Source organism: Tympanuchus pallidicinctus, unplaced genomic scaffold (assembly GCF_026119805.1).
Source record: "Tympanuchus pallidicinctus isolate F22 unplaced genomic scaffold, pur_lepc_1.0 scaffold12, whole genome shotgun sequence".
Classification (NCBI taxonomy): domain Eukaryota; kingdom Metazoa; phylum Chordata; class Aves; order Galliformes; family Phasianidae; genus Tympanuchus; species Tympanuchus pallidicinctus.
In genome coordinates, this window is record NW_026294637.1 from 23,251 (window position 1) to 49,023 (window position 25,773).

The following is a 25,773-nucleotide window of genomic DNA, read 5'->3' on the forward strand; positions in this document are numbered from 1 at the left end:
CGAGGGCAGCACTGAGACGGCGCAAAAAATTTCGTTGCTGTTCCGCATATCGGCCACACAGGGGCAGCGCAGAGAGCAGAAAAAACTTCGTTGCAGTTCTGCATATCGACCACACGAGGTCAGCACTGAGACGGCGGAAAAAATTTCGTTGCAGTTCCGCATATCGGCCACACGAGGGCAGCACTGAGACGGCGGAAAAAACTTCGTTGCTGTTCCGCATATCGGCCACACGGGGGCAGCGCAGAGAACAGAAAAAAATTCGTTGCAGTTCCGCATATCGGCCACACGGGGGCAGCACTGAGACGGCGGGAAAAAACTTCGTTGCAGTTCTGCATATCGGCCACACGAGGGCAGCACTGAGACGGCGGGAAAAATTTCGTTGCAGTTCCGCATATCGGCCACAAGGGGGCAGCACGGAGACGACGGAAAAGACTCCGTTGCAGTTCCGCATATCGGCCACACGAGGGCAGCACTGAGACGGCGGAAAAAATTTCGTTGCAGTTCCGCATATCGGCCACACGGGGGTAGCGCAGAGAGCAGAAAAAAATTCGTTGCAGTTCCGCATATCGGCCATACGAGGGCAGCACGGAGACGGCGGAAAAAATTTCGTTGCTTTTACGCATATCGGCCACACGGGGGCAGCACGGAGACGGCGGAAAAAACTTCGTTGCAGTTCCGCATATCGGCCACACGAGGGCAGCACGGAGACGGCGGAAAAAACTTCGTTGCAGTTCCGCATATCGGCCACACGAGGGCAGCACTGAGACGGCGGAAAAAACTTCGTTGCAGTTCCGCATATCGGCCACACGAGGGCAGCACGGAGACGGCGGAAAAAACTTCGTTGCAGTTCCGCATATCGGCCACACGAGGGCAGCACGGAGACGGCGGAAAAAACTTCGTTGCAGTTCTGCATATCGGCCACACGAGGGCAGCACGGAGACGGCGGGAAAAATTTCGTTGCTGTTCCGCATATCGGCCACACGAGGGCAGCACTGAGACGGCGGAAAAAAATTCGTTGCAGTTCCGCATATCGGCCACACAGGGGCAGCGCAGACAGCGGAAAAAACTTCGTTGCAGTTCCGCATAGCGGCCGCACGAGGGCAGCACGGAGACGGCGAAAAAAACTTCGTTGCAGTTCTGCATATCGGCCACACGAGGGCAGCACTGAGACGGCGGAAAAAATTTCGTTGCTGTTCCGCATATCGGCCACACAGGGGCAGCGCAGAGAGCAGAAAAAATTTCGTTGCTGTTCCGCATATCGGCCGCACGAGGGCAGCACGGAGACGGCGGAAAAAACTTCGTTGTAGTTCCGCATATCGGCCACACGGGGGCAGCACTGAGACGGCAGAAAAGACTTCGTTGCTGTTCCGCATATCGGCCACACGAGGGCAGCACTGAGACGGCGGAAAAAATTTCGTTGCTGTTCCGCATATCGGCCACACGGGGGCAGCGCAGAGAACAGAAAAAAATTCGTTGCAGTTCCGCATATCGGCCACACGGGGGCAGCACTGAGACGGCGGGAAAAAACTTCGTTGCAGTTCCGCATATCGGCCACACGAGGGCAGCACTGAGACGGCGGGAAAAATTTCGTTGCGGTTCCGCATATCGGCCACAAGGGGGCAGCACGGAGACGACGGAAAAGACTTCGTTGCAGTTCCGCATATCGGCCACACGAGGGCAGCACTGAGACGGCGGAAAAAATTTCGTTGCTGTTCCGCATATCGGCCACACGGGGGCAGCGCAGAGAGCAGAAAAAAATTCGTTGCAGTTCCGCATATCGGCCATACGAGGGCAGCACGGAGACGGCGGAAAAAACTTCGTTGCAGTTCCGCATATCGGCCACACGGGGGCAGCACTGAGTCGGCGGAAAAACTTCGTTGCAGTTCCGCATATCGGCCACACGAGGGCAGCACTGAGACGGCGGAAAAAATTTCGTTGCTGTTCCGCATATCAGCCACACGAGGGCAGCACGGAGACGGCGGGAAAAATTTCGTTGCTGTTCCGCATATCGGCCACACGGGGGCAGCGCAGAGAGCAGAAAAAAATTCGTTGCAGTTCCGCATATCGGCCATACGAGGGCAGCCCAGACAGCGGAAAAAACTTCGTTGCAGTTCCGCATATCGGCCACAATGGGGCAGCACGGAGACGGCGGAAAAAACTTCGTTGCAGTTCCGCATATCGGCCACACGGGGGCAGCACTGAGACGGCGGAAAAAACTTCGTTGCAGTTCCGCATATCGGCCACACGGGGGCAGCACTGAGACGGCGGGAAAAAACTTCGTTGCAGTTCCGCATATCGGCCACAATGGGGCAGCACGGAGACGGCGGAAAAAACTTCGTTGCAGTTCCGCATATCGGCCACACGAGGGCAGCACTGAGACGGCGGAAAAAACTTCGTTGCAGTTCCGCATATCGGCCACACGGGGGCAGCACTGAGACGGCGGGAAAAAACTTCGTTGCAGTTCCGCATATCGGCCACACGAGGGCAGCACTGAGACGGCGGGAAAAATTTCGTTGCGGTTCCGCATATCGGCCACAAGGGGGCAGCACGGAGACGACGGAAAAGACTTCGTTGCAGTTCCGCATATCGGCCACACGAGGGCAGCACTGAGACGGCGGAAAAAATTTCGTTGCTGTTCCGCATATCGGCCACACGGGGGCAGCGCAGAGAGCAGAAAAAACTTCGTTGCAGTTCCGCATATCGGCCGCACGAGGGCAGCGCAGAGAGCAGAAAAAAATTCGTTGCAGTTCCGCATATCGGCCACACGACGGCCCCACCTCGTGGCCAATCGGTGGCCTTGTGGCCATGTACATTTATTTCCGTAAGCAGCAGGACGCGTGCGTAGCGCGGGGGGGGGGGGGGGGGTATCGACACTCTCGCATACGTATTGCTTAGTCGAAATTGACGCATGCCGTACTACTGGCCGAAGCCTCGCGCATGCGTACTTCTTCCTTGAGGTTAGCACATGCGTAGTGCTTACTGGACACTGGCGCATGCGTACTTAATGCAGTCTCGTGTATGTGTAGTGCTTTCTCGACACGAGCGCATGCGTGGTTCTTTCACGAGACTCGCGCACGCGTACTTCTTCCACGAAGTCCATGAAGAACTACGCATGCGCTAGTGTCGGCTCCGCTATACGCATGCGCCTGTGTCCAGTAAGCACTACGCATGCGTCAATTTCGACTAAGCAATACGCATGCGTGACTCTCGAGACTTCCCCCATCCCTTTTCCCCCCCATCCCTCCTCCCCTCACCCACTACGCATGCGTCCTGCTGCTTACGGAAATAAATATACATGGCCGCAATGCCACCGATTGGCCACGCGGTGGCACCAGAGACCGCGGAAACTGCTCCGACGGTATTGACGGTGGACGTGAACCATAGCGCGTGTCGATCTGTTCTCTTTTGACAATGGGAAGAACACAACCCAAGAAGGAAAAAAAAAAAAAAAAAATTCAGAAAAAAAAAAGGGAAAACAAGGAAAATTTCTCCAGTTTAAAGAAAAAACAAATCAACCAATTAATGTTGTTTTCTGTTTGTTTATGGGCTTTTTTTCTTTTTTTTGCGCCAGCATTTGTTGTACTGTTGTACTCACACTCCAAAATCTAACTCCCAAGTAAATTTAATGACAACAAAATGAAAACCAGTTAGCAGAAAGCACAGGGCCATGTAAATCTTCTCATAGCCTCTGTCTTGCTCCTATTCTGATGTATTTATTATTTTTTTTTTCAAATGCCATTCCCACACTCTACGTTTTTGTGTTTTCTCCCTTTTTTTTTAATGCCATAGAACAGATAGTTTTAGACAAATCTACAGGCATTAACTGCACAAGGCTGCAGTTTTGAGTTTCACATAGACCATTACATCGTTTTCACAAAGATTAATGATAATTATTCACCTCAGTTTACAAGTGGAAAAAATTAATTAACCTGCGCTGAGAGAATCAGCATGTCACAGCTTCCTCTTGCAAGATGTCCCAAGAGTTCTGTAGTGCCATTAGGAACCACTGAAACTTTTTGTCTTCTCCAGTACCGTGTGGCAGCACAATACAGACTCCATTACTGGCTCAGAACTAAGACCTCTTCTGTAGGTGCTTACAACTTTTTATACACACATACCAACCCCTTGTTTACTTGCACCTGCCAGGCCTCTCGTCCATGTTTACATCTGGCTCAAGTAGCTTGCCAGGCTTCTTCACTCATTTGCAAGATCTTTTGTTCCTGATGTCTTTGTCCCACATTTCCCCCTTTTTTATTAGTTTGAAGAGACTCTTAGTTTACATGCTTTGTGTTAGTAAGGTGATCGACACAACCATTCGAAAACAAAGAATGCAGCAATACCACCCATCTGAAACCGACCCCATGGATTTTCAGCACGCAGCTTTTGCCCCACAAATCCAAAATCTTACCTGGCAGCTGTCGCATTGCTCGATGCTGAGATCAGGTGCAGCACCCACAGTGCAGCTGGCTTTGGCTGGGAGGACACCCAGAGGGTTGCTACAGATCTCAAGCAGCAGCAGATGCGCTGATGGGAGTCAAGTAGGGCTTATGATTGCGGCTGGAACCCATCGCAGTGCAGCAGCTATGGAAACACAAGCATCACCTCTTCTCCACCTTTTTTTTTTTTTTTTTTTGTAACAGGGAAATTTTTTATTCTTTAAGTCACTGCAATTACATATTCAGAAACAGAATTACGAAAGCCAGGCAGGTGCAGGTAAGGTATCAGGATACAAGCAGTACAGCTGTAAATATATATGTTTGTCTTCAATGCCAGAAGACAATCATTCTACCTGTGAAGCTGGGTCATACAACCAAATATGAGAAAGCTTCCTACACTGCCAATCTACTGCACATGAACACACATCATTTTACAGCAAACACCATTTTCAAACTTAGCAACATGTATTCACCTTCAATTTCTTCTTCTAGTAAGTTTCTGATCCTTTTTGTAAAAAAGAGAATATTCATGTGGATTCCTACAGGTATCCCATCTTCATTAATTTCTTAGCCTCCTCAACACCACCTGCCAGTAAAATCAATCGGCCATAATGTTTTGTTTTCACAGAAAGGAAAAAGAATTCCATTTATTTTCTTAAGGCTGCTACAGTTACAACCATCAGAAGTGAAGAATTCCTTCTCTCGTAAGAAAAACTCCACTACCTGCTATATAAAACAACAGCTTTGCAATCAGGAACCCATTTACTGAAGCTTACTTCACATCTGTGCTCCTGCTCCAAAGCAGCTGACTGAGTATCAGAGGAACTCAGATACAGCACAACTTTCAAACATACTTCCAGTGTTATTGGGCCTTTTCAATCTGCATACATCATCTTTCATCTTAGAATTTTCTGGAGCACTGAGCAACTGCTACAGCAGCTAAAAGGCTCAGAAAAATACACGACATCCGTACCAACAGCTGGAACGAGTGCGGATCCAAGCACAGCCATACGTCTCAGCAGCAGCTTCCTGCAGCTCCTGCTCCACGGCCTGAGGCCAGCGCCGGGTGCTGGCGGTGCTGGATGGCTCAGGGTCTGCGCGCTCTGCCGCCAGCCGCTGGGCTCCGACAGCTTCTGCTTTAGCGCCTTTTGTTGCGCAGATTCTCTCAAAGCCATTCACATCATGCATTCAGTACTTGCCGACTGTGTCACGATCTTGCAATTATGAGGACAAATAGTATCATTTTTCATAACAGAGCTCAACAGATTACTGGTGTAGAGGGAGCCGAGTCTGAATTCAAAACCCAACACCTCAGGACAGGCAATAGCCGAATGCAATTCTGAGCCGCCTCCAAGTCCCCCTCCCGCTCTGCTGCCTTGAACCTGTGCAAGCGCGGTTCCTCCCTCGGTCTCACCAGGTCTGGGCTCTGAAGGCTGCACCGACCTCCGGGGCCTCAAAGGGCTTCACCCACAGAGTCAAGCGCACGGCCACGTGCCGCAGCCTCACTCCCGCTTTGTCCCACGTTTCCGTGCCAACGATCGCAGCCCCATCTGCTTCTAAGTTACGAGAGACCCGCACCAAAAGTCACCTTACCTCTACGCTTCCTACTTCAGCGTGCTGCTTCTGCAAAATCGTTTCCACGATTTCGCAAACTGCCTCCTGCTCCTTTGTAATACTTGTTCCCATCGTTCCCCATTGCTCACCTTTGTCCTGCAGAAATGATTGTGGCCGTGCAGCCTAGTCCTGCTTCCTTTCAGCAGTTTTTTGAGTCCAGCTTCCTTTCAACGACCCTTGGGTCGTTTTTCCTTTCAGCAGCCCTAATTCCTTGCCACCGGTCAGCTTAATAGCAGGTGATCTCCCAAAGCTGATCCTGATACGAGGCCCCTGTTCAGGCACCATTGGTGGCAAGTGATGCACAGACTCCATTGCTGGTGCAGAACGAAGACCTTTAGCGTAGGTGCTTACCTTTTATATCGCCTGTGTAGTCAATGAATGCACAGATGCTATAGTTATGAGATATGCCAGAAAGCTTGGCTATGCAGTTATTATACCAAACAGAACAGATAGGATGCTTACCCGTGTCCTGGGCTTGCTATGAAACTCCAGAGGAGATCACCAGCAGAGATCCTTCCCCACTGGTAGTCAGCTCTTAAATGGGTCTGGGAGAGGTGCACCCCTTCCAGCAGCACAGGTGTATTGCTTTCACTGTGCTCCCATGGCTGACCCATGGCTTGCCTCAGGTGATCAATCAGAGGTTCAGGCCCTGATTCAGCAGTTCCCATCCCCTCCAACCACCTCTTGCTCACATGTACCAGCCAGGTGCTTCATGTGTGCTTACACCTGGTGCAAGTAGCTGCAGAGCTCATTTATTCATTAGCTCGGTCTTCTGTTCATCATGTCTTTGTTTGTCCCAAACGGCTGCATCTGGAGAGAGAGCACGAGGCCATGGCATACACGCAGACCCTGCCCAGGCAGCTGCAGCAGTCTCTCCTGCCAGCTCTCTCTTACCTCCACCATTTCCATTTCTCAGGCAGGAGCCCTGTGGGGCAGAGATTGAGAGCTTAAAGCAGAGAGAAAAAAGCCTTCTGGGACTCCTCTGCCCCACTGCCAGTTGTTCCAGGAAAAAACAAAAACAAAAACAGTTCCAGAAATAAGTGGACCTGAAACCTCATTTACCACATTCTCGCCACAGTTCTGGGACTGTTTCAAGACCCAAGTGGATGCCTACCTGTTCGAACTACTATAGAGAACCTGCTTTAGCAGAGGGGATGGGCTTGTTCTCTTGAGGTCCCCTTCCTAAGAGGTCCCCTTCCTAACCCCTGCAATTCTGTGATTTTGTGACATGTGAAAAAGATAAAAATCTTCAAAGCTATTTGAGACTTGGGGAGTGAAAGAACTGCCTACAAGATTTCTAAACGAGTCTTGCAAACTGCTTCTACATCAAGAAGCACTTTGTCTTTTTGAGAGGCAAGAATGAGAGGGAGTAAAAGTGCCGTGAGAAATTTGGGATGCAGACCTGTGGGTTAGATCTGTGAAGATGTGCTGGGAACTGCACTGGTGCTGGCACTGAGACGCGGTGGAGCACAGAGCAGCTTCACAGCACGCAGCCACGCTCCCATAGCAGCGCCTGCCATCAGTCACTTTGTCTTCAGTGGTTTGCACTGAGCGCTGCACACTGCGGTTCTCTCCCGAAAAAGCTGGCCAGTTCTTTGCGTCCATGAAACGCCCCCCATTTTGGGTAGTTCCTGAAGAACCAAGTAAAATATATTACAACTACATAATTTGCTACAACTTAGGTCCACTTATGAACTCCCTTTGAAAGCCTGCTGTTTCTAGAAGAACACCAATCCAAACTGGTTCAGGAAATTTCGTGGTCAAGGCATGAGCCCAGTTTTGCAGGCTACAACTTGTTGAGCATGCAGTTTTTCGCTGTCAGGAAAGAATGGAATGCTAGGTTCTCCTGACCAATGCCTCTATCAAGATAACCGCAGTGGAGGGGAGAACAGCAGGCAGGAATATGCACATATTGCTGCTGAGAAAGCTACTACTTGCTGTATCAGTCATGATTCAGAATGCCTGAAAACATCTGCTGAAACTACTTATCAGTCTATGATACGTGTCTTGTCATCAGACTGTTTATTTTCATGAAATATATTACCTTTTGTTAACTGGATCCAGAACTCAGTAAATCACTGCTAGTTTGTTATAGTCAGAAGAGTGACTACATGAATAGAGTCTGGACACAAAACTGAAATGAGCATCTGGCACAACATCAAGCACACGATGTTCTGTTGACTTCTGCCTCTAAGGATCTGAACAGCTATTTGTCGTCTGACAGCCCTGACAGCTCACATCAGCACCTGAAAACAGAGGGAGCTCGCACATATTCCACATGGGAAAACTGCACAAAAGCTTTCTAAGTGAACAACTACTCTGTTCTGACAAAAGTTTAAGGAGGACTTACATACCGTAGCCTAAGATTCAGAAAACCCAGTCTACACTTTGCCTGGGTCTGGTTTTCATCCCGTATCACCTTGAATAAGTCATCATTAAGAGTTAGGTCTGAGTTTCTCAGAACCCACAGTTTTTAGTCTTGAGTAACACACACATACACAAAAAAAAAAAAAAAAAAAGACACACTTTCACATCATTTCTTAAAACACCTGAAATACTTCATTTTTCTGGGGTTCAAATATAATTTTCTGTGTTTCAGAAGTCATGGTAAAGAAAAAGGGTTGACTCCTAGTAAAATCTTCTACAAACTGAACTAACATCTCAGATTCTGCAATAAATACAGTCTGCCATTCTACATACAGCAGATAAAATACCTGTTTTTGCCACTACTTTAAGCTGTTAAATGGGTTTGGAGTGTTTGAATTTCCGAGTTTGCATGAAGTGAAGCCTCTCAGATGAAAAGCCAGGTGAATGGGATGTCAAGTCATACAAAAAAGCTTCAAGACAAAGAGAAACAATACCATAGCATGACACTGCTGAACAAGGCATCGGAGGAACTTTTCCACATAGCTGAACATGCCATCACGAAAATTTTGAGAAATCTATGGGCTGGGTGAGGGACTTCAGAGTGTGGGAACAAGATAGGAAGCTGGGGAATTCTCCAAGCATAAAAGCACCACAAAATGGTTGCAGAATACGCTGCAGGGATAATCGAGATAGCGCAGTGTACATCCAGGGCACACGGCCTGTGTGCAGCCCATCACCCACAGCCCCATGCAGTCCACGTTAACGGCCAAAACGAGGTGTTAACAACTGGGGCTGATCTATTTCAATACTACCTCGACCCACCTTCCTCCCTCCCAGCGCGCGCCCCGTGGCCCCAAACAGCCCACATCCCACACTCCTCTCCAGGGCACCCCTTAGCACTGCTCTCCTGCCCCAAACCCTTCACAGTGAGACCATCCCACAGCTCCCCCAGTGCTACTCTGACTTCAAAGGGAAGGCTGGCTCACGACACACCAGCAATGCAGCTGCTGAACCACGCTTCCTGTGCACATAGTCTATCCAGCACCGCCACGCTGCACCCAGGGCCTAACGGCACAGTCAGGGCTACTTCCAGTCAAGGTCACACACAGCATCACTGGGCACAAATGGCTTTTTACTTATATGTGAGTTACAGAGGCAAACTTTACTAACAAGGAAAGACATGCCTTCTACTTATAGCTGCTCCAATTGTAAATACAGTGGTGTACAGGAAATAAGCAAAGCTAAGTCACCAATAAATTATAGAATACATATAATTCACTGCTGAGACTGTGTCTTTATTAACAGTTTTTCCCTAAGAAAAAAATAATTAAAAAAAAAAAAAAGCTCTGTCTCTGAACAAACTCCTCCTTCAGTTCATTCTCTTGTTTTTTGTTTGTTTTCAATTTTTGTCAAAATTTTTTTGTCATTAAGCATAGGTAACAAGACAAGTATTGTAAATCACCTGGTAAGGATATTTTCCTCGATCAGTGTACAATCACCGCTAACACCTCACTGCATTTTCCCTGATCCCACCTGGGTTGTGGTTTAAAGACTGCCAGACACTGAAAAATATTAAAAGCTTTCAATTAAAAAAAATTAAAAGGGAGAGAGGGGATTCATCTCTGTAGCTCAAGAGCCTGCAGAGTACAGCTGCATTTTGTTAACAATATTTAAGAATTTTCTACCGTTATTCTCATCACCCCCAAATCAAAGTAATACAATTCTCAAGTCCCTCTATGATACAGCAAATTCGCATGCAGCTAGATAGAACTAAAAAAAATCAAGGCAAGATCTTTAACTCACTATACATCACTTCTTCAGATATTAGTGAAAATCTAGTTCTGAGGTCACTCTCTTTCAGATGACCTACACTGCAAATATCTTTTTTGGTTGGTATGGTATGAAGAGGAATTTCTGTTAATGCATTGTGCTGGACAAACATTAAAATATTATTTTATTGGCATGCACCAACATTAAAATATCTTGTTATAAAATACAGAAATATCTTATCAGGTGATGCTGTAAATGTTGGTGCATGCCAGTAACAAGCGTTTCATGCAGACCAGACACCAGCAGATACTTACTAAAGGACTACGGAAAACTTATCTCAAGGATGCACCCAACTCCAGTTCTGTGAGTGGCTCTCATTAGCAAAAAATCTATGCCAATGGAGCAATACTGCGTGTGAGCTCAGAGAGATAAGGCAGTTCTACAACACAGTAATCTAAACAAAAAAACCCTGCAAAAATGACATTTGTAATTAGCGATGTTTCTTTAAAAAAAAAAAAAAAAAAAAAAAGGGGGCAGGGCAAACAATTTTTGGTGGGATTTATTAAAGAGTCTCTGCATTTTTACTGGATATAGCAGAACAGCAGCACAATCACCACAGTGAAAAATCCACTACAGATGAGGAAATGAGGGGGTTTGACAGAGCTAGAAAAATTAAACTTTTAAAAAGCCAACCTATTTAAGATAATTGTCTTCTTTTGATAAGTCTGCAAGTAGAGCCTAACGTTATTGAATCTGGTAAAGATATATGGAACATTGATCTAAAACTGGGGGGAAAAGAACTTAGTTTTACTCTTCAAAACCTTTGCAAGCAACACTAAAAGCTAACTTGCCAAGAATTTGTCTGTTTCACTCCCCGTCCTTAAGCGTTAAATGGATACTGCAGTACCTCTACTCAAGAGGCCATCTGTAAATTATTACATCAAGTTGAACATAAACATCATAAAGGTACAAGAAAGCAGCTCCCTGCAGCGTCAGTCAGCACTGTCAATTCACAAGAAGTTCTTAGGCTTTAATTGTAACAGACTTGATATATTTCAGCAAGGCATGGGCACATAGTGATGCACAGCAAAGTCATTAGAAGTCACATACGCAAGGCTTCTATTCATCTCCCCTCTCACAGATTTGCCAGCAAAGGTCAGTTACTTCCCATAAAACTTCTTGTTCAGAAGGAAGATCAGAAGATTAACGTTTACTTTTGCTCGGTCAAATAACTTCATAACTGCAACACCTTCATACTGCAGCTGCAAAAGATCCTACCAAAGAGAAAACAGTTATGAGTGAGCAATCTTTAACAGTGCATACAAACTTATACAAGACATTGTGATAAGGTGGGGTTTTGTGGAATACCTATCACAAAATACATAGCATAAGCTAGAAAAATGAGAGGGTTAAGGATCCACTCACAGTACAGGAACAAATAAGCTGCACTAAGACTTCTCAGATGTTTGTCTTAATCTCTGGTTTAAAAGAATTACAAAAATCATAAATAGAAAGTCAAATTTCAGCTTTAGACCATACCAGGCTTTTCATTCACATAACAGATGTAAAGCTGTAATGTTCAGAATCTCTCTCCCGTTTGCCTAATCTTATTGTGTAAGCAATACAACATTCCACAGCACGACTCTCTAAAAATCTCATCTGTCATAGAGGAGACAGAGGCGGTTTAGAACAATACAATGTATGTCACAGAAAGAAACAACTTCTCCATTAGGACTAATTACATTATGCCAATTCAGTTTCCCCTGTATTCACATAGGCACTGGCTCCAGTTACAATTTCTTCTCATCAGTGACGCACCCGACAAAGATGTACGACTCCCTGCACCGATTCATCTCAGCAACAATTCCTTCCCACAGTCTCCTCTCCTAGAACAGTGCATCTTGGAGAAAGCATTCACGTAGTGCTACTGCAAGGAATACTGCATGTATTCCAAATGGTGAATCTTGCTCCTGGCACCAGAACGAACACCAAACAGCTGTTTCTATAGTCTTCTATAAAAACTCTGGCAACGTGAGACTTTTTAACTGAAGCCATTGCCAACGCTACACTTGGATGAGCAGTGGCAGTTTGTTCAGAGTGGTTCTACCACACGTGCTTGAGAACCAAGTGACCTCGAGTAGCCACACCAAGAAGTCTGCGACCAGCTCCAACAGATCAGCACTGGAATGAACTACAGCAGCTCCCAGAGCAGATGGGACATGTAAGGCAGCTGTCTCTCCTAGCAGTCAGTCAGGGACTGCAATGCAGACATATCTCTGTGCAGAGTGCTCCTGTATGCAATTTGTTCCAATATGCCTGGGACATCCGCTGTTACCATACCTAGCAATACTTGGCGACCAAGTTTTGGTAGACACACATGGACAGAGCTGCCAGGCATAACAGCAGTGGTATGGGAAGAAGAATGGGGACCATTTGGGAAAGCTGGCCTGTAAGTCTGTTCCAACAGACTCACATAAGTAGGGTGCATACTTATGTAAGTGTAACTAAGACACAGACTGACACAAAGCTTTCATTAGTAAAGAAACAAATTAGCCTCAGTCCCCCGTTGGCACTGTATGTTTCGTCTGCAACAAATTTCCTGCTGTCACAATAGCTGCTCACAGAACCGCAGCATGGGCTGATGTTGGAAGGGACTCCAACAGCTGCCAGCTCCCCGGGGCCCTGTTCAGCCCGGCCTTGGGCACCTCCAGGGATGGGGTACCCACTGTTCTCGGAGCAGCCTGTGCCAGGGCCTCACTGCCCCAAGGTCAACATTTTCCTCCTCATACTTAATCTAAGTCTGCCTTCTATCCGTTTAAAGATGCTCCCTTGTTTTCACACTGTTCAGGCAAAAAACGTGTAATTAGTATTTTGATAAAAGGTCTGGCAAGCAGAAGAGATATTTGCTATTCATATACATCCCATGAAACTCACATGCCGTGGCTGTCATTATTAAATAAGATTTTTCTTACCTGATAATGTAACATAAAGGTTTCCATCTGTACCCCCATGAATTTTGCTTTTACCTCAAAATCTCCTACTTCTTCTGTTGGACTGATTTCAAATATTACATTTTTAAATCTGTAAATTTAAGAAATTGAAAACCGCATATGAAAACCATAATTGAACATGCACTTCCTAATGACAGGGAAAGGACACATCAGATGAAAGCTGAAGGTAAATGTCTAATCCTACTCCTAAATTCCATATTCTCATTCGGAATGAGACTCAGTAGAAAAATGAATAGTAGGCTACAACAATGTAGCCTAACGTTGTACAGCTGCTAGGTTGCACCTTCCTACAAGCACAGTAAGCACACACAGCACTCCAGCCCACGTGGATCAGCAGCCCACCTCTGCTCCTAGACATCCTCACTGCACTGAGTGCAAAGCACAACGCCGATAAAAATTCCAGCAGCAAGCAGCTTCTGTCTATAGTGCGAAAGAGACATCAGTTACTCAAGGCCAGCAAGAGGCAGCTGAGCAAGCTCAGGTCAGCCTTGAAAGTTCATTAGTCACAGCAGCAAGGCACTCAAGGAGGAATCCTTCCATGACAGGGCTGTGGGGGAACAGGGAGAAAGAGGGCGTCATTCCTAAAGCACATGGAACTTATCTACCAGAGATCTGCTCCCATTTCACCAGAAATAGAGAACAGCACGTCAGCAGTTTGTGAAGTTTCTCAGCTCCTGCCAGCCCAAGTAGTCAAAAGCAGCGTGCAACATTTCCCTCTTTCTCTAGGAAAGCTACTTAGCTCTAATGAGTTTTTAAGGAACACTCACTGGTTAACTTGCAGGTCCTCAATCTCTAAAAGCACTCCCTTCTCATGAAGCCGAGCTGCAGTGTATTTTAGAGAAATCTTTTTACTGTTTTTGCCTTTTATCTCTCGAGGCTTCTTAGAGACTCTGGAAGGAAGAAGGGGTTAAAAGAACACAACAGAGAGCAAACAAAATGCAATAAACAGTTTATACTAGGGGGACGCGTGGCTAGAACCAGAATAGATGGTTCAACTAACAGAGCTGATATATTTCACTACCGAGTTTATCTGCACAGCACTGGTAGCTCAGGTCAGATCTCTGACTTCCTACTATTTACCAGTAACTCATACAACAGAAGCAGAACACAAACAACAGCACTTCATAAAAAACACCGCTACTTATACAGCTAGGCAAAAGTTCTTATGGTTAACAAGTTGTTTCCACCGGCGCTCTGAAAACAGATCCATAAGAGCCACTGCGACACTTAACAAAATTTTAAAAGGCCACTGATTATTTAGATGCTCCAAAATTACACACATCAGGTCTATTTGTGTACAGCCCGTTGCCCTGGTAGATCTGGACTTCCTCATCTCTGCACACTCAGTGCACTGATCACCTGTCCAAGGACATGCCAGTGCAGCTCCCCTGCTTGCCCTGTCCGACCAATTGCTACCCTGCTGCCCACCCCACAGCGCTGCAGCAGAGTTCAATCCTGTGAGCCTGCTTCAGAAAGCAGAGACCAGGACTGCCTCACACATCAGACTCTGCTCCAAACCACAATCTCTGACGCCAGCCGTTTCAGGCTTCATGCCTACTCCATTTCCCTTTCCCACATTGGTGCTCCGCTCTTTCCAACAGCATGCCACACGCATGCAAACCCAACTCTGGCATTTCTCCAGAGCATTTCTCTTTTTCCACACTGTGTTCAGATTAAAAAAGAAACAGGGAAAACAAACCCAGTTACATTGAAACATTTTCTAAGGCTGCTGAGGACTATGCTGTGCTTCCTGCCAAAGGAAAGAGATGAACCAAACTCAGGGTGGAAAGACATGGCTTTTCTTATAGGAAAACCTGAACTGCCTTCCACTGTACAAACTGCCTCTGGGACAAAGAGAGGACAAACCAGGATCAGTGCTGTCATTTTAAGTATAAAGGATGCTTCCATTCTCTACTGCAAGAAAGAATTATGGGAGGGACTAACCAAGCAGTGTGTCAATTACCTGAGCAACCCAACCACCACCTCTGGTCTTTCTCCATTCCTCTCTCTCCAAAGGACCAAAATTCCTTTGACTATGTCTCTCTGACCCCACTCAGGGGTCTCCCTCTCCCTTAGCTTTGCGCAGATGGTATTACAATTTTTTCTTAGCAGTGACCTACGCATTTTTTTCCTGAAACAAGCATTCATTTATAGAGTCACAGCACAGTTCAGAGATACTTACTTGCCCTTGCTGGCCAGGTTATCCAAGCAGGTTTTGATGTAGCTTTTGTAGTAATCAACTTGTTCCCCATAAAAGGTAGCTTTGGAGTTCAAGGCACTGTATGTCTGCTGCAGCTTCACCAGCTCTGCCTTTCTTCTCTGACGGTATCTGCGCTGATTTCGGATATCCTACAGCACAGAGTGAAACACGCAGAGACCCACTGGTTATGGAAGAGATCTGGCGGCTCAAGCTCAGAGTGCAGAGACAGGCTGAGAAGCACCGCTCAATTCTGATTAGCCTTGCTTCAGGCAACAAGCTGTATTAGGACTCCTCAGTCACACCTGCCCCAGTTTAAGTGTCATCATTTCTTTGTTGACTGTTTTTGGACCTAACCAGCTCCACACAGCAGTTCTTTTAAACATTCTGCTGCTTTCTCAATCTTCAGTGCTGTCATAATTGCAGTGACTAGTGTATGTGATTTAAGGAAGACAGCAATTTTTGCTTTCACTGGGTAGCAGGAGTACATTAAAAATCAAGAGCTATAACCACAAAAATGCATAAATGTGACAGCCTGTCTTTGCTAGTCAGCCATTTTTAAACATGCTATATTAATAACTGAACAAAAAATACAATAAGTTCAAGTCATTTTCATTTCCGATATTTATTAATGACCGAATGATCAGTTTTAATCTCACTTCTGAAAGGGGTAATTCATTCACTTCATACACATCATCTTTTCCCATGTATTACGTTGGCAAATGTATGACATGCTGTGCTGATAACGCGTTTCAATGTGCAATGGCGTTATTTCACTCGCCTAAGTTTTTCTTAGGTCCTCCCTAAAGTGTTTCAGTTCTTGAATCAGTGAGTGTATTCAAATAAAAACAAGGCTTCATTTTTCTTGAAGTTATGGACAAAACTGCCATGTGCCAGTGTGTTTGTAAAGGCACTATTTACACCAGGAAAAGGACTAGGAGAAGAGATCACACACCAGGGATTTCCTCCAATGTCTGATACGTAAGGTGCCTGAGATTCTGGCAACAGAATTATTTGTGAAAACACAAACTTCCGATAAAAGCAAGAGACTTTGCAAATGCAAAGATGTAGAAGCAAATTATCTATTTCAGATCTCTAACTACTGCAAAACTTACTCCTGAAAACTCACACCAGCTTCACAACACTGCAAGCCATAAAAAAAACCAAACTCCTTCTCTGTAATTACTAGAAAAACCACTAACTGGCATACCTTTGCAATATCGTTGATTAGCTCCTGGTATTTATTTTTTGCATTCACTATCCCTAGTTCTGTCAGCTTCTTCAGGCCTGTCTTGATTTTCTCTTTTTTACCCTGAAGATTTAAGTTGCCATCTTCCTTCACAGACACAGATTTTTTCATCTTATCAGGAGTTTTAGCATCACGAATGGCCCGTTTCTGCATAGCTCTTTGATGCTCTGCTTCCTAGAAAAAGACAACAAGAAAGTTACAAGTTCATAAACTTATTATTTTTAAGGTGATAAAGAACTAGAAGATCATCTGACCCCAGCATAACAGGACACAGAATTTTTGTTCAGTCATTCCAGAACCGACTTATGATACACTGGATGAAAACTGGCAGAACTGTCCTGCTAATACAGGAACTGGCAGACACCAACCTACTGTTCAAAACAGTCTTCTGAATAAGTATTTTCTAATAGCTATCAAAGAGCTAGACTCACACGCGCTCTTTATTTCCATTGTATCCCCTCATCATCTGTGCTACATGCAGCTCCAAAACCAGTGCAGACAGCTTCACTATGCTATAATAATGCAGATTCCCAACAATACCCACATGCATCTAGATAAACAACAAATTCTCAGTCTAAAAAGAACACAGGGAAAAAATTCCTCATACTTGCTCAGAAGTAGCTGAAGCGTCCAAGATTTCAGTCAGCGTCTCCCCAGGTTGGAAGCGGATCACATCAACAATTAAGCGTTTGGTGCTGCAGAGAAACCATGGAGAATAGGAGGTAAAGATTTAAGCCAAGAGACCTTCAATATTGCTATTCTGCAATAAGAGCAGCGTTACTGATTTTAGCTGAGACCAGAACTCTGAGAACCAATTTACTTTGTTTGACACCCTTGTATCAGAAACCGATTCCCCAGAAGACACATCTGTACAGCACACAGCATGGCTCCTTAACGCCTTCTCAAAAAGCTGGAACTTCCCTCCATGCATATTAAGGCCGTCTCAGTACTGCCACCTGGACCACAGATGCTGCACATTTTGAGGTCAAAGATAAAGCAGTTAGCAGCAACAGCAATTTCACACAGCCAGAAAAAGTCCAATGTTCTCCATTCAAAGTGCACTTTAATGCTTTCTAACAGGGGTTAAGAAATAAACAAATGAAGTGGACCACTTTCTTACATGTACACTAACTTAGCCAAAGGAGGCATCTGCTTCCAATCCAGTGACAAATAGGGTCATTCTTTGATCTCAGAATCAAGATCTATAGCTTAACTGCATAGTCAGTGTTCAGTTTGAAGCAAGTGGGGCCCTGAGCCAAATGACACCAAAGGGTGCCTTCAGTACTTTGCAATCAAGCTAGAGTTACTTCTGGCACAAGAAATTGCATCAACACCCTGCTGACCATCCACATCTTAGGTGATTTCAGGTACATCTGGTAAATGCTTCTGAGATCAGTGTCACCTTCCGCAGGGTAGGGCAATCCTGGCATATATTTCAAGCAACTCAGTGTAAGAATATTTTTAGATATCCCACTTTCTTCTGAGAGGTCATTGCTCCATCGTGGCCCAGCATAAGCTGACCTCATGAACTCTCAGCTATGCCACCTAGCATCAGAGCAACAGTGCATCAGAGCACACGACATCAGGTAGCTGCTCTCTGCAGCCCAGCAAGAGGGACTTGCTGACAAGTGGCCAACAGGCGGTGCTGGCACCGAGTTCTCCCAGACAAAGAGAGTCTGACAACAACCAAGTCACCGGCTGTCCATTGCACTCTTCACATCAGGCTTACACTGCTACCCAAAAAGCTGTTTATCTCAGTCAAGTGTGGGGGACAGAGAGTGCAGAGGGAACAGAAGTGCGTCGTGAACCAAGGCAAGGTGGGAACCAGGAGGTATTTCTCACAGCACGGAAAAAGCTACAGGCAGAACACCATAAATTACCATCACTGCCTCCTGCTCCACTAACAGGATACAGACACATTCTGCTCATAGGCTAAATAAATCAGCTGGCCCTCTAAGAGCCAGCAGTTTTTAGCAGTACAGCATCCCTTACGCTAGACACTGTTACTCAGGGAATTTCCTCGTGTCGCACGTATTCTACTGAGAGTATTTGCACAGGGCATCATTTAGGCATCACAAATAGGACTACATCTTCATTTCACATCAACAGACTTCAGACTTAAAACTACATTGTGATGAATGCCATGGGTTACTTAAAATAATCCCAACAAATCATCCATATGAAAGTAAGTTTAACTGCTGCCATCAGACCTGCTCACACTGGGAATATTTTTTTTCTGGTAATCTTTCTCCTCCAGAATTATCACACATACACTTTTAGAGAGTGACAAGTTCTTCACTGACAAAGAACTAGCAAGCACAAATTTAACAGCTACAGCATTGGAAAGAAATGGCTACAACCTCAATGTACTTTGAGTCACAGCACCACCTTTACTCAATTTAAACTTCAGTTCTCCTACTTGCACAAACAGAACAGCAAGAAAATCCAGGTTCTGGTCTCCCTCTTCTCTTAAGAAATACATCAGCTAGTTCATCTCTCACTTACTTCAGCAGAATTGTCCTAGCATCCATCTCTGCATTTTCATCTCCAGGAACATCAAATTTATTAGTGAGCGTGAGAGAAACCTCTGTCTTTGCCAGCATCTCCCTGTTTGGGTCATTAATGTTGCCAGACCCTTCGCCTGTCAAGTAGAAAACGATTTTATACATTAGGGTAAAACATGCCAGCAATCATTCCTTTAAAAAGTTCTTACTTTCCTTGAGGAGCAACACCCAGGGAACTATTTTGATGTCCAAGCATCCTCCCGAAAACTGTGTCCTTCCATCCATCCCCCAAGACCTGCAGACTAGATCTCATGCTTGCAACAGCAGGAATACAGAAACCAAAGAGAGACAGGCTGGTGCAACTTCTTCATTTTGTATACAGTGAGGGACTAAACTTGGACTCAGATCCCGTTCCTAGAAAACTGCCATGATAAGTAACGGAGAAGTTAGATCCTGCCTCCCTCCAACTCAAAGGTTTTTTCTCCTGCCCCTATTGTTCCTTTATCAGACATTCACTGATGGGTGCACCCAAAAGGAGGGAAAAAAGTTAATTGTCCACATGCCAAAAATTGCACTTCTCCTGCATGATGCATGTAACCTCATATATTTACTACTGAACTCCTAAGGAGCACAGATCTCAAGACAGTGGACAGACCTTTGCAAATATGCCAGGATGCACAAAGCAATGGCTCCGACACAAGGGAACAAAGTACACATTGCACAGTCTCTGTTCATCTCCTAGAAACTGGTGTGACACAAGGTGTTTGGAGACAAGAGAGAAGCCAGGTGTATTTTTTTCCACAGGATAACAAGTTCTGAGAATAACTTCATTCTCAGAAGAATAAACTGGAATAAGTACACTGCTTTTTTTAGACCACCAACTTCCAAATGGCCGCTGATTATTCCTTTGATAGTTTCTTCACTACACTTCAAATCATCTAAAGTAATACTACATAATTCTGCAGTAAAACAGATCACCTATTAAGGACTCAATTGAAGGAACTTCTCCAAGGTCATCCAGCAATTCATGAATTGGATCATTATGCTCAGGAGCAATTGCATCTTGATGGTCTAAGAGCAGCTAAACGAACAGAAGAATAAATTGCGTTGTTAATCATAAATCCTTCTCTACACATTGAAATTATATTCCTTTGTGCTAGTATCTTTTAGAAAAAAATCTTAACTTGACTGAACTCTAAAGCTGCAATATCACGGCTGAAAGTCGTACCATCTGCATATACTCATACACTTCCAAAATAAGCTTAAAACACCAGCAACTTGTTAAGTTCTAAACGCTTACAAACCCTCGAGCTCTACAGTCAAATGAAATCACTTTCAGATTTGGCTACTTGAGGTTTCAACAGCAGCAGCATTTTCTGTGTAAGAACTGCTTAAGAAGGAGCAGCTGTGACTGACGTATACTTACAGTGTGTGTATTGATGATTTCACCAATAGAAATATAAATAACTGGTTTAGTGAGAGTCACCAAGTCAGAATATTCATCAATATTGAATTTATCCTGCAATTCAGGAACCTCACAAGCAACCTGAAAAAAGCGTCTTAAAAAAAAAAAAAAAAAAAAAAAGAAAAAAAAAAGAAAAAGAAGAAAAAGGTAATCAGCAAACCAGCAGCTGCTCTTCTTTAAACCACGGTTCCCAAGCATACTACAGCTGGACAAGCTATAGCTTATCACATCAAAAGCTATCTAGAAGATTCAGTTATTGGTACTGGCCATGTCGGCATCAGCTCACTGTAAGCATCTGCAGGACAAGTCCATGGACCAAATGACCTTGTGCACCCATCCTTCTGTCTCAGCTGCAAGAATAATCCTCACTCCCAGCCATTTCCAGTTTTCTTTCTTCCAAAAGATGAAAGACATAAAGAAGCTCTTCATTCAAGAGTTATTTTCTTATACAAACAACTAAATTCCAGCCTGGTTTAATCCAAAGTGCCATCTAGTTTGCATACAGAGAACTAGGGTGCATATAGGAAAGAACGCATGCACACTCTAGTTTTCAATGGCCAGAATATCATAATAAACACACAGAAAAACAGCCTTTACTCTGGAGGCTTGTATGGCAAAGCCAATTGTTTTGAGCAGCTCATTAATATACTATATCTAGTTTGTGAATTCCAGCTACGTATTTTATATGCCATCATTATCAATGATTGTGGAAGCCCAAAGGGCAATCTCTCATTTTCAACAGACTTCCTATTTGACAGAGATGGAATTTATTACATTTAAAATTCATTGCTCCTTTTTGTTTGCAACACTGTCCTCTGCCAAACTCCTCAACACAATCAGCTCAAGTCTTCTACCTGAATTTTTGGTATGACTGTGACAAGTATTCATTAATGATGCTCAGATGCGCATTGTCTCCCATGAACATCTTATTGGACGCAGCATGCTGCAGCATCTTTGCAATAGAACCAAGGTTTCTTCGTTGATCTGTAGTCAGCTGCCCTCCAGCTGAAAGATCAATTATGTCAAATGCATCCGGTGCAACAATGGCTGGATTCATGTAGCGGTAATAGAGTAAGTTGCCAACAATCTAGGAGAAATTGATGAGAGAAAAAAAAACACGTGAAAAAGCAATGGCACAGACCTCCACTGAGTTTTACTGAAACTACTCTGAGTGAGTTCTGACCAATTACTTCCTGTGAACTGTGGGCCCCATTCAAGATGCAGGGTCTACCGCGCTGCCATTAATAAGCACATGCTGTCCCAAAGAATCTTAGTTTCACACTATAACATAGACACATACACTAAATAAATGCACAACCTGTCAACATAGAAGTGGTAAGACTGACCACTACTAGCTCCAGAACAACACAACTGCAGATATTCCTACACACAAAGGTTTTCAAATTTAACTTTGAATACCACCTGTCTATATATTTTTAGAAGTTACCAAAGAATTCCTCATACAAACGTAGAAGTTACTCTGAGAATTAAACCAAGCTTAGTCTAACAGTAGGCAGAACTACGCTACAGAGAAACCTGGTACTGCAGTCTCATTAAGGGATAGGAGCCAATTCCTAACACAGGTGTGCAGAATTGACCACCATCTCCAACAAAGCAAAAATGGTGAAGCGTGGCAAACCAAGGAGCTGAGCTGAGAAAACAGCAGCTACTTTCTGCCCCTTTTCCGGAGCACTTCTTTCTCTCTCAGAATACCTCTTTGATTAATCAGCAACATTTTTAGCTACAGATCCCCAATTAAAAACAACTGAGAGGAACTCAAAAACATTTAATCCAGAAGTAAGCAACTCAGAAGTACCGAAGATGAGCGGTATTTGACATTTCAAAAGAAGTCCAATTCACCAGCTAAGTGAGCAGCAATGAACGCCGAGGCCCCAAAGATAAAGACAGCCCGTTATCCACGTGCTCATCCATCTACTTCTAACCCGTATTGGACATTTGCCTGCAGTAATTCCCACAACAAAAAGGCATTGGCCCAGCACGCTGACATGCAGCAAAAGTTCCCACGCCACATGCTTCAGTATTTCCTGGAGTTTCACATCAATCTGCGCAGAGCCAAGTCACAGAATCTGGGCTTCTCCTGCTTCACGTGCGATTTGAATGCACAGAAGAGATCAGAGGTGTGAAGAAATGGCAAAAACAGAAAGAAGAAGCTTCGCCATTGCTAAGCTGCCCCAGAAATTAACTGCTTTCAGAGAGGTCATGGTTTTGACAGCGGTTTCAGCTCTTGCTCTACTATCCCAGGTGACGGCACATGGTCACAACAGACAAAACTGTTCACTACCAGTCATAAGAAACACATTTGTGAGAGAAATCATATTGATAATAGTAAAACATGTAGTAGGAAGACAAGAACAGTACACTGTAGGAGTAGTTTTAGGCCCTAATGCATCTACAGGCAGTCACCGCACGCAGCTGCAGTTCAGAGTGCAGCATGGGCCGTGACATTGTTTCCACAAGGATTAATAAAAACTGCAGCTTTCCACCTACATTTACAGATGGAAAAAATGAATTCACCTGCACAGAAAGAATCGATGCCTCAGAATGGGAAAGCACAGAACTAGAAGAGAGAAGAAAACAGCATTCAGATTGGTAATTACTTCGTAATGAAGCAGAGACAGAAAAGCTTAAAGAGACTGTGGCAAGTAATGTCAAAGCCACTCTTTGTTTTATTAAGAAGAAGAGCACTCACAGACAGAAAGATCTTTAAAATAACAAAAGGCCAGGACAATTCCAATGAAAGCCACAATGCTGTGCTCATTTGGAAGCATTTACTACTAAAATCCTTTTCGTTCTCCAAACGTACAGAAATGTACAGTACACAACTGCCCACACATTATGAAAAATCACACTATATACTTTTGTTGCAGCTGCTGTAATGCCCTAGAATATTGTAAGGGAAGTGAGAATAGTAGAATTTTGCGGACCTTTTTTACTTGGCACTGTCTCTTTAAAAAAAGAGCAACTGACTCAGATAATACCAGCAAAATCAAGGTGTACCATTCAGCAGCAAGAGCATCCCAAAGCCAAGAAACCTAGGGGGCACAATGCCCAAGATATTAAAAGCAAAAGGAAAAGCAATAGGGTGACCTCTTCTGAACGCTGCATTATGTCTCTGACAAACATGTATCCAGCAATCCAAAGCACAGGGCAAAGTACTTTATACCCATAACAACAAATAGCCTGTCTACTTAAACTGCAGCTTTGAAACTTCTCTGCACACGTACACCCAACAAACAACACTGAGATGCATCTGCTGCAGTCAGCGTGGCAGACAATGATTCACAGAGCTGCTCAGCTCCTTACCTTCAGAAGCTCATCCTCGCCAGCATCAGGAAACTTGTCGTGCAGGGAGTCTTTCAGTACCTTGGCGATGAAACGCATCCCGTAACTTTGAAGGAAATAAAAGGCAAGTGAGAATTCCTCACGGATGAACCCACTATTAACTGCTGCAGGATAACGCGGTGACACACCAGACTTACGGGATTTTGTCAACTGAACCAACGATGGCAGACAGGAACTTGTCTGTCACTGCCTTCATATTTCGGATTGAGGCATCCAGGCGCGTCCTCACCTCGTCATGATGAAGAGCTTGTTCAGGTGTAACATCGTACGGCAACTTGCTATTTGGAAAAGTCAGATGTGAAGGTGAGCACTCCTCAGCCTAATATACTTTTGTCAGTGCCAGGCAGAATTTTTGGCTTGACACACAAACAGATCCACGCTCACCTGGCTGCAAAGAGCTGCACGCTTTCACTTTCATTAGAATGCTAGCACTGAAAGAGCAAAGGACTTCTCACGTCCTCTGCTGTCCCTGCAGCAGTCGCTGTGAGAACAGGCCCAGCTAACTCTGAACTGTATCTTTCTGTACCACATGCAGACACGCTCTCTAGAGTCAAGAAGGTCACCTGCGATACGCAGTAGTACCTCAGGTTGCAAATAAATCAGTGAAAACCGATTTTTTTTTTATTTAAATAAACTGATTTATTTTTTTGTAAGCTGCACATTGCAGTGTTAAGATAGTAACTCACGCAGCGTGCTATATTGTGAGAGTTGTCTTTTGCTTCATAGAATTTTTTTTTCCTCCCCCTCCACTTCCCTTGAAGTGTGTTGAAAACAAACCAAAACCAACCAACAACAGAATCCTCAAAATCTGGTGAACATCAAGCACTGGAAGAAACACAGAACTCTGACTGGGGACGGATAGGAGCCGATCAAGAGTTTATAGACACAGATTAAAGGGAGGACAGGGACAGATGACGTAGTGGGGGATCTACAGGCCAACCAACCAGGATGACCAGGTGGATGAAACCTTCTCATGGGCAGACAGGAACAGCTGCATGCTGTGATTCTATGAACACGGCCTGTGTTGACAAGGACCACAATGCTCATCTCGTTCCAACCCCTGCTATGTGCAGGTTCACCAACCGCCAGCCCAGGCTGCCCAGAGCCACATCCAGCCAGGCCTTGAATGCCTCCAGGGATGGGGCATCCACAGCCTCCTTGGGCAGCCTGTTCCAGAGCAACTCCTTCAGAGATTAGCTTGGTAGAGTAATGCAGGATAAAGCCTTGGAAGGAATAAGGGCCCCAGAACACCTGTTGATATTCAAGGACCATCTCCTACAAACGCAGTAGTAATGCATACCAGCAAAAAGGACAAAAATGAGACAAAAATGCTAGGAGGCCTGCAAGCCTCCTGGACAAACTCAAACACAAGAAGAAAGACTACGGACATAAAAACAGCAAGCCCAGAAGTAATACAGAGAAAGTGTCTGAGAAGCCAGGGATAGCATTAGGAAAGGCAAAGCCCTGATCCAATTGAATCTGGACATGAATATTAAGGGCAATAACAAAAGCTTCTGTAAGTTCACACCAGTGATAAAAGGAAAACCAGGGAAAACATGAGTCCTCTCTAAAAGAGAAATGGAAGACTTGGTTACCTGGAATAAAGAGAGGATTGCATTATTAAGGTTAGAGGATTAGGACCAAAAGAAAATAAGCAACGGTATGCTTATTCTCCAGGTTTTGTTCTCTTGCAAATAGAACCTATATCCTAGCTACACACAAAATGGAAAATGAACAAAGTTTGGCATGGAACTGATGGGTACTTTCTCTCTACGTGATACCTGCTAGCTTAGAAGA

General features: G+C 44.7%; 1 protein-coding gene across 1 annotated transcript in view; it reads right to left on the reverse strand.

The window, feature by feature from the left end:
• Nucleotides 1-9,532: 9,532 nt before the first annotated feature.
• The window catches only part of IQGAP1 (IQ motif containing GTPase activating protein 1), a 47,809-nt gene continuing 31,568 nt past the window's right edge, over nucleotides 9,533-25,773 (reverse strand). Inside the window, exons 27-38 of the mRNA XM_052672385.1 lie at nucleotides 24,114-24,254; nucleotides 23,938-24,022; nucleotides 21,468-21,700; nucleotides 20,575-20,707; nucleotides 20,127-20,229; nucleotides 19,150-19,285; nucleotides 17,252-17,339; nucleotides 16,606-16,818; nucleotides 15,381-15,547; nucleotides 13,966-14,088; nucleotides 13,160-13,268; nucleotides 9,533-11,461 (exon numbers count right to left, since the gene is read on the reverse strand). Of these exons, the coding sequence (XP_052528345.1) occupies nucleotides 11,348-11,461; nucleotides 13,160-13,268; nucleotides 13,966-14,088; nucleotides 15,381-15,547; nucleotides 16,606-16,818; nucleotides 17,252-17,339; nucleotides 19,150-19,285; nucleotides 20,127-20,229; nucleotides 20,575-20,707; nucleotides 21,468-21,700; nucleotides 23,938-24,022; nucleotides 24,114-24,254 (1,645 nt within the window). The 3' untranslated portion in view covers nucleotides 9,533-11,347. The remainder of the gene's footprint in view (nucleotides 11,462-13,159; nucleotides 13,269-13,965; nucleotides 14,089-15,380; nucleotides 15,548-16,605; nucleotides 16,819-17,251; nucleotides 17,340-19,149; nucleotides 19,286-20,126; nucleotides 20,230-20,574; nucleotides 20,708-21,467; nucleotides 21,701-23,937; nucleotides 24,023-24,113; nucleotides 24,255-25,773) is intronic.